The sequence below is a fragment of the Idiotropiscis lumnitzeri genome, chromosome 3, assembly GCF_059441095.1.
Source record: "Idiotropiscis lumnitzeri isolate Australia: NSW breed Sydney's pygmy pipehorse chromosome 3, RoL_Ilum_1.0, whole genome shotgun sequence".
Lineage (NCBI taxonomy): Eukaryota > Metazoa > Chordata > Actinopteri > Syngnathiformes > Syngnathidae > Idiotropiscis > Idiotropiscis lumnitzeri.
In genome coordinates, this window is record NC_142393.1 from 22,804,142 (window position 1) to 22,813,947 (window position 9,806).

At 39.6% G+C, this 9,806-nt stretch overlaps 1 protein-coding gene across 2 annotated transcripts in view; it reads left to right on the forward strand.

Annotated features, from left to right (window-relative positions):
• Window positions 1-5,198, forward strand: part of cpne5a (copine Va) — an 80,980-nt gene extending 75,782 nt beyond the window's left edge. For both annotated transcript variants that reach the window (XM_088289583.1, XM_088289584.1), the window contains one exon: window positions 83-5,198. In XM_088289583.1, coding sequence (XP_088145709.1) covers window positions 83-274 — 192 coding nt within the window. In that variant the 3' untranslated portion in view covers window positions 275-5,198. The remainder of the gene's footprint in view (window positions 1-82) is intronic.
• The last annotated feature ends 4,608 nt before the right edge of the window (window positions 5,199-9,806 follow it).

A 9,806-nucleotide genomic window follows, 5' to 3' on the forward strand; every position in this document is an offset into this window, starting at 1 on the left:
TTTATTGATGAACAATGATTTGTCTGAAGACGTGTCAATGTTCTTCTCCTTCCATTTTTATTCCTCCCCTCCACCATACCAGTTTGTCCCCTTCCGGGACTACATGGACCGCACAGGCAACCACGTCCTGAGCATGGCCCGGCTGGCCAAGGACGTCCTGGCCGAGATCCCCGACCAGCTCATCTCTTACATGAAGAGCAGAGCCATCAAGCCGAGCACCGTCCTGCCGCCGCCGTATTCGCCCGGCGACCGCTCCCAAAGCAACGCCGTGTGAAGACACTCACTCTGCTTCCTTGGAAGGGGAACGGCCTGCTAATTAGGAGTGAAACCTCGGAGAGATGACACTCCTTTCTGGAACAGCTTGAGGTTTTGATTGAGGAGCTCACCACGGAGCTTTTATTGTTTGCTGTCCAAGTGGGGAATGATGTCACGCTTAGCGAGAAAACAGGGCGAGGCAGGGCGTGAGTATATTATTAGAACGTGCCATCTTGTATCCTGTTTGTGATACCTTTTTGCAATTGATGTGTCTAGATAAAAATTATAATGTATCTGGTTTGTTTATTCATCGCATTAATTCTCTTGGGGCGGGCTTTTTGACAGTGGGGGGTCAAAAGTCAGATTTTCCCTGTAGGTTTCCATCCTATATTTTATGGCTTGTCTTATTGTAATATTGATCAAATTGCCCCCAAATAGCAATTTCTATTTTGATAAGGACTGTATTATAAATATATATATATATATTTAGAAAAAAAGCATGTGATGAAAAAAATATATTCAGCGGTGTATGGATTGTTTTGGAGCATTTTTGAGTGCAAGTTGTTGTGAGTTGTTGCCATATTAATTATTATTTTCGATTATTATTTCACCTCTTTCTAATATTTCTATCTAAACATTGCACTAATGACTACCCAAGGCAAAAGCACAAAGGTTATAATGTGAATAATAAGCTAAATATTTCTGTTCCCCACAAGGATAATCTCACCATTCTTTGCATCTTTTCATTGCTCGTTCAAAAACAAATGCTAACGTTACGTCAGTGACCTTTCGCTAAGCCACACCCCTAAAGTACAAGCTTGGCCATTCACAGCGAAACTGGGGATAAGCCAAAAGTTTCCTTCCATACATCCGTTATCTGATCCGCTTCTCCTCACAAGGGTCGCGTGGGCAAGGACATTTTACTGTCCATTATTTTACCAACATTGAAAAAGTGATGCCAGTCCCACAATGACAAATGTTCTCACGCTACAAAAAGAATAACATTATCTACTGAGCCATCGTTTTTGAAGTGTTCTAGTGTCTACAAGGAAATTATTTCTCAAGCATTATGGTTAATATTCCATCACATTGAGAGGTTTAACAAAAATACAACAGCCCATAATGTGTCATTTCTCAAAAACTGAACAGTGCAGTGGTACCTCGGCAAGCGTAAGGAGCTAACATCGCAGCTTCTGTAAATTTCAGTCCTCCAAGTCATGGTAGTCCGCAAAAATGTACGCAGGAATAAATCTATACGGACAACATTGCTTACCACACAACCCAAAGTGTAGTGAGGAATTCAGGGACCTCTACATTTAAGAAACCAAGCACCCTCTACACGAAACATTCATGAGTCGCCTCTTTGGATCCAGAGTGAGCAGCTAATTTGAGTCTCAGAATGAAGGGACATTCTTTGAGGACAACAAACTCAGGACAGAAAGGACAGCTGGTTTGAATTAGGTGTGTGTCTGGAAACAGAAGAGGAAGATGAATTGTCGCCAGTTTACAAAATATCTCACACGTGGCTAAGGTGGCCACTAACGAGCGGTTTGACACCAGGGAGTTGATGGAACGACAACAAAAAACAACCAACCAATCTATTGACAAAATAACCGACCAACCCAACTAACTAATCAACTTACCAATCAGTTGATCAGCCCGCAAATCAATTGACCAACCTACCAAACCAACAACCAGCCAATCCATTGACTCATCAACCAACAAACCACTTGATTGATCTATCAAAAATATGCACTCAATTGACTGATTAACTTATTAACAATCAAATTAATTAAGCAACCTACCAATCCATTGAACAACAACATACCAAACCAACATCCGACCAATTAAAACACTAATTAACCAACCAATAAATTGACTAATCAGTTAACCAACTGACAAACTGACATTGAAGCAACCAATCAATAAAGTAATCAAATAACTGCTAATCCAATTAATTGACCTACCCACCAATCAATTAATCAGGCTACCAATTAAATAATAAACTGACTAATCAATTTACCAACCAACTACACAAACAATTGACTAAAAAAAAAAAAACAACCAGGTGATTTACTTGTCAAGTAACCAACCAACCAATCACAACTAATCCCCCAACAAACCATTTGACTAAATAACAATCCTTCCAAACAACTGACCAATCAACAAAATCAACAACCAATCAATTGAGTGACCTATCAAACAAACCAACCAATCAATTGACTAGTTAGTCAGCAGGTCGCTCTCTGACACCCCAAAGATTGACTAACAGCCTCTATCAAGCCAGTAGCGGAGTCTTTCCCACCAACATTTTGCTGCAAGTCCAAGGGCGCAACTATTGAGGCGTACGGGGTCCCGCTGCATTTCACCAATTTGCTTTAACAACATGATTCTAGTCAATCTCTCGCTGTCACTCGATCCAAATGTGCCTAAAAATATGAAAACATATCCAAATTGATTTTGCCAGGTGTTATTCGTGCTACATGGAAATTGTGGCGGAGGATCAAACTGTTGATCAATGACGGCGTTGCTCACACGCGCGCACACACACACACACACATATTTGTAGACTTTTTATACTTCCTGCTCATCTCTTATGCAGTGAATATAATGACGAGTTTGGCTGAGCCATTTATGATTCTCAAAGTCAAGACCTGTTTACAACTCAACTGTGGCTGTTGGAAAAGTTTATTTTGTTGAAAAAAATGACGAGCTCATTGTTCATCTGTTTTGCAGGCGATGTCATTCTGATACTGCCATACTCTTACACCCTCGGGAACGCTAAACTTCTATTCACTGGATATGATATAATTTGTCCTTTGTTATTATTTATTTGTAAAATGAGGCCACACATTATTGTGATGGAAGTACCAGAATATCTCGACCGAAAGCCATTCAAGTAGAGGTCAATTCAATTTTAAAAAAGTATTGCTTACACTTCAACAGTCCTGTTTTTGTCACGGGTCAAAGTGAACCATTTTAAAGAAGAAACTGTTCTTTTTCACAAAGCTTGGTTTGATAAGGGTGAACCCCGTGGAATGGCTTAGATTTCTGCACGTAGTGGTCATAGTGTGGTCACTACAGCAGACAAACAGTCTCCCGCGCCATGAATATGCTCATTAATGCACGATAGGGATTGGAACTGTTAAGAATTTTGTACGGTTTTACCACTTATCGATTATCACTAGATAAAGGAATGAAATAATACGATTAAGATGATTCAATATCGAAAAACAGTATACGACAGAAAGGTCTCAACTTTTCTCTCAGAAAGACACTCACTGTTGTTCTACACAGAGGAGAAAGAATAGATGACTGTGATTCCAATTCATTGATCAATTCAAATTAAAATCTTGATCTGATTCCGAATCAATAATCACTTGTTATGAATGAAATAATGGACTTAAGGCATTGGAGTAATTGTGTTTCTGTCTCGGACACTAGGAGGAATCAATAAGCAGAATTCTCAAACAAACGATTCCTAGGAATCAAATTGCCGAGCTGGTTCTAAAATAGAACAAGAACCAATCAGAGTCAGAGGTCAGCCAACCTGGAATCCAATCAATGTGGTAAGATTGGAGGTGTTGGTTAAAGTCGCTCTACCACAGAAAAGACACAGAGCACTTTTGAGTTTTCAATTCTCAAGAGGCATTGCCCGATGTGGACGGCAGCTCACACTAAAAGCTCTACGAGGATGTACCATTAAGAATTGTCAACTTGCACTAAGCGGGAAAGGATTTCAAAAGGAGCGCTAAAAGCCTTGACGGTCATCATTCTATGGTTAGACTCACGTCGAAGCCTGAGGGGTTCACTTTTTTTTTCACTATAAAAACACTATTGATATTAGTAAGAAAAAATGTCATGTGGATGACCAATTATGGCAAAATCGAGGCCATTCCTAACGGTTCACGTACTTCTTCTTGCAACAAGATATTTTCTGCTGCTCCATTCACGACATCACCTTTATTTATCCACTAAGAGCTCAAACATGCAGCTATTGTTGTTTTTGTTGCCATCCAGACTGGAACGAGCGATTTGAAACTTATGCAACTACAAAGCATGAAATGATGAAGGATTCTTTATTTTATTTTATGTCTCAAGATGTCAGTCTTTCTTCTGGACTCTTTTTCTTCTTCTTCCAAGCTGTCATTGTGTACATATGGCCCACATTTGGAATATTCCCTGCCAAAAAAACCTTCTTACTTGGCAATTTTAGACCTTGTGCATGTGTGTGTGTGTTGGGAAAGTTGGCCTCCAGTTGAGCTGATGAGCGTGTCAGCCATGTTGCGAGACTCGTTTTTTTTGGGGGGGAGATAACAAGTAGCCGGATGGAGCATGTCGCATCTCTACCCTGTTCACCTTTGGCACGCATACCGTACAGCAGTGGTTCTTCAACTTTATAAACCAAGTACTACCTTGACAACACTTACTATGCACATTTTGAACATTGTCACTACGCTAAAATCTACATACATTAAAAAAAATTACTTTATGAGCGAAATAAGATACATTACGCATGAAAGTTCAACAAAAATCATATCTAAACTTTTTGAACCATTAAATGCAAATGTATTGAACCTTAAAGTTAAATACAACTGAACAGTCTTGAGCAAATGTACTGTACTGGATTTGAAAAAAGTTAAAGCTAATGTAAAATGTACCATTTGAACATTTTATTTTGTGATTTGTTTGTGTACCACTAGAGGGCGTCCATGTGTCGCACATTACCTAACCACTGCTGTACTTCTCCACAAAACACACTTCTTTGTTTTTGTTTTGTTTTTTCAATCCCGGCTGGTTGCCATACCTCTCCAGGTCTCTGACTTGCATGCTGATTAATTTCCAAACCAGGTGTTGGACATGATTGTCGTCATGCTGTGGTTTGTGAAATGCTTTGTAATGGATTGCCTTAACCTCAGATTAAAGACTAATGTTAACCACTTTGTTCTCTGTCATCATTGGCCCTCATGACACTTACTCTAAATGAATCTCTGTCTTGTCCTCTATTCTATTCTATTGACTTCAAGTTCTACAGTACAATTGAGTGCCAGTTGGACAAGCTTTATGGCCGTCACGCTGCTCCAATCCATACATATCACGTATACAAAAAGTTATACAAAAAAAAAACATCTGTTCCTGGCAAGCCACTCGTGCAAACTTTACTTAAAATCCCCCATTGCATTTCATCCAAAGGTCCTTGTTGATGTTTTTGTGCAAAGCGGAAGTTAAGCCATGATTACTTACGACGACAGGGCTTCTTCTCTGTGACTTTAAAAGAAATGTGAAAAGAGAAAAAGAAGAAGTGCATTGATCCACCAAGATTGAACCTTTGGCTAAAACGCACCAATGGATTCTAGTTCAGATAAGGCAATTTTAGGATCATTTGGATTGTTTTTATGTATTGTTATTATTTTATTATTATTATTACTATTATTATTATGATTATTATTTATTGGTTTTATGGCTTCTGCTTCCGGGCTTGTGGATCATTTTCCTCTGCAACATGGTATTCTTCATTTTTGCATTTTTAAAGTCAAATATGTTGCGTAAAAAGTATTTTAGAAAGTTGGGTACCATGGGAACCAACCAAATAGAAGCGTATATCGCCCCAAAATTAAAATAAAAAATGTCAAGCTATACTTCACGGTTTTTCACCTTTCTCGGGGGGTTCTGGTCCCCATTAACCGCTAAAAACGAGTGCTTACTGTATATACCGAACCGTGCATATGCAAAGGTCCATTGTATTAACATTTTTGGGGAAAGAAAACAATTGTAATTTTAGAAGTTCCACTAGTCAGTGTGTTGAGATTTGTTAATATTTTGCTAAGAAAAAAAAAAATCCTGGTAAAACTCAGGTAGGTACCCCCATAAGTGCTACAACCACTACCATCCCCACCCAAACGCTCACTCAGTAGGACCACCTGGAATGCCAAGAAAAAAAATGATCCGCTGACACAAACACGCAATTGGGTGGACAAGTCTATCATAACAGCAGGATGGTAACGTATCTTTCGGACCACAGGAAGGCGGCCATTTTGCTTTGTAGTGAATTCCATGGCTCATACTTTGGGGGTTTGGCTCAAATGAGCCCCAATCACAAGTAGCTACCCTAGACAGATGGGGGACACAAAATTGCCAAGCGGCATTGCCGAATGTAAGCGGCGCTTGCCATCTCAGTTGGATGATCATTTGGAGGATTGGATTTGCCATGGAAAAAGGGGGGCACGATGGCTCAGTTACTGCTGCTCCGAGCTTTCATTTGTCTCTTATTTTGAAGTTTAAACACACCTGGATGTTACTGTGGCCAAATTATCAATTTGCAAATTCCTCCTCTTATCTTGATATTTTGTAGGGAACACATTGATAAGCACAATATAATAAGATTTTCATTGCATTGTTGCATGTTTTATTTATACGTCTATAATGCCCCCCCGGAGAGATGATGAGCACAACTTTCTTGCTGGAATGTCTTCCCCTCACCGTGTTGAAGCTGCCCCAAATGAAATGCGCTGCGAACAAATCAAGGCGTGCACCTGGGAAGCCAGAGACTGCAGTGGGAGCCATAAATGAGTAGATTTCGATTTACATAGAAGCCAAAACCTCCCCTGGCCGCCCACTTTGTCCCTGAACAATAACAAGAAAAACGATAACATGGAATTTGACTCGACGTGAATAGACCAGTTCAAAATGACGCCTATTGCTTTGGCGCGATCTAAAGGGTTAGTCTCAACTGGTGGGTCGCGCACCCATTAGCACAGATCGCTAGAAAAAAAATATTGTGAAATTTTCAGGAAAGTACCAATTTCACACAAATGACAGACTCTGGGGAAGAGTCAGGAAATGTTACTCACCTGAGCTCCATCTCACTAGCTCTGTAAACAAACACACTGCTGCTCAACCTTAAGCTTGCAGACATAATAGTTAGCAAGATGCTATTGTGCTTTGTCAAACAGGTCAAGACATTAACATTTTGTAATTAATGAATCACATTTGCCACAGTACAGCATTATTCTCGTCGCTCAAACATAAACTTAAAAAAATCCAATGAATCAATTCAATCATAAAGCTCTATTTGCAGCCTATAACCTACTTTTCATTCATTGATAGGACTTGACTCAACGAAATTCATATGCACGTTCTTAATGACTTGATAAAACAACTTTGGACTTCTGGAGTCAAAGATCAGTTCGAATTTTAAATCATGACTGTAGACAGTTTTGGTTATCAATATTTTAAAATAATACACGTTTCTGAGCAGCAGATCAATGAACCATGAACAAATTCTTTCAATTTCGTAAATGCAGAACAACTCGCGTTGGACATCACACGATCAAGCTCTTTACGAGTTTTCATGCAATCGCCATCAAGAGCCGGTTTCTGGTCACAACACATGTCCGAAGCGCCACGATAAGTTGTCTGAACTCTGCGGCTCTACTGAACCAGAGATGAATTTCAACTCAGAAAGCACAGCAAAAAAACGACACAAAGCACACTGAGCCACTTCAGCTCTCTGTCATTCAATCGACACAAACACACTTGATATCCAGCGCTACAGCAACACTCTTGAACTGGAAGTTGCTAGTTTTGGCACCATTATGGAAACAATAAATTTGTACTTCAGTCTGAAAAGTCATTAAATCTGGCTACAAAGTTGGATGGAAACAGCAGAACTGTTCGAAGGGAATTTGCAATTCGATTGGTTCGTAGCTGTGCCGACTACAAACAGGTTGATGTTGCCCATTGAAGGCTAACCGGTTTAAGTTCACTCACAAGGCAGATAGACGAAAAATAATTTTCAAAAAAAAACTGGAGCTTTTCTAGGACACGCAACAAGCTTTTCTTTGACGGGATAATTGGTCAATCATTTCCCAGGTTTTCCACGATGCATGAGAATTTAGTTTGATTAAATTTACACAGTAATTGAGCCAGCTTCTCAATGCCTTCAATTTAAAATATTAATTTAGCAGGCAGAAAATATGAATATGATTGTAAAGAATAATTGATCGTTAGTTTCAAAAGGATCATTGTTTTTACCTGTGAATTAATTTTAGAAACATTTAAAGTATTGACTGATATTTTAAGTACCCATCCACACGGGCAACAGACAAACCGTTTTCATATACAGTACTCGTTGATGAAAACGGTTTGTTTGGTGATACTATACAAAAAAAAAGACATTCTAAGAAACACCATGTTAACATTCTCAGTACAAGGGTAGTAAAAGGATGTCAACCCTTGACTAATGATTTATCCATGAGTTAATCTTGTTTTTTTTTCTATCACTCTCACTTTTGTTTTTAGTTCCCAGTCATTGTAGTTGTTAAAACACATTTGACACACAAATACGGATTCGAGTCGTTCCCGTGCTGTCACTACGTTGTCCTCTTCTATCATAATTATGGTCTTCAATCTGCACAGTGGAGACATTTTAATGCTTCTGCTGCTGTTTTGTATTCAACAAAACAAACGGTAACCCCGAATGATTGGCTGATCAGTGCACGTTACCTCTGGTTCTGCACATGTAATGTTATACTGCCCCCTGCTGGACAACAATAGACAAATGAAGGAAATTGAGGTTAAGGTTACTCCTCTTTCTACATCAGTGATGCTGCGCAAATAAGGTGAGATATTGTGAAAAAGAACATGGAGCTTGATAAGTTGATAATCACAAAAAGTTATATTTATATTCATATTCGTATTGGTGCTAAAGCGCTGAGGTGAGGGAAAGAGAGGGCACAAAATACTTATTTCAAGCCACAATATTTAAATTTTAGCCACAAAATAGTCAAATGTATGCACAGAATACTTATTTGTGCCTTAATGTCAATTTCATCATTAAGTTTTAGATTTGGGTAAGTAAATGAAGCAAACCTTTTGCAATACACAACGTCCTCCATCTCATCATTCCTGGAAAAGGTGGGAAGTTGTTCATAAGGATGACAAAGACGTGCTACGGCAGTGAAAGAAGACTGGCACACACGCTTGACTACAGGTTTGACAAGTTCCAATTCCATTCAAAAGTCCAAGGGTCATTTGATTTTTTTTATTGCAACTTAACATTGTATGACTTGTGCTTCTAATGAATTATCAGTACCGGTTTTCTTGAGGACATTTTGAAGAACCCCTTTAAATAGTTTCCACAAGGCACAACACACACGGATGCTTCATACAACAACACACATTCCATGCCACATCCTCACACAATAGCACACACACAAATGAGCAGTGCAGACACACTTCACACATGCACCACGCGTGTGCCACACCACGCACACTTGCACACACACACACACACACAGTGCAACATGCATAAACACCACAGAACACGCCACAACCGAACACACGCACATCACACACTCGCACACTCGCACACACGACACAAGCAAACTCTCACACATCACACATTCTCACTTTCACATTCACACCTACACACGCACACACGTCCGCAACTCTCACACAATATCCCTGAGGCAACGTCACGCCAGCGTTCTGAAAGCTGACTCCACCACGAGTTCACTCCTCACAAGTTGGCCGTGGACGCAACAGGTGCG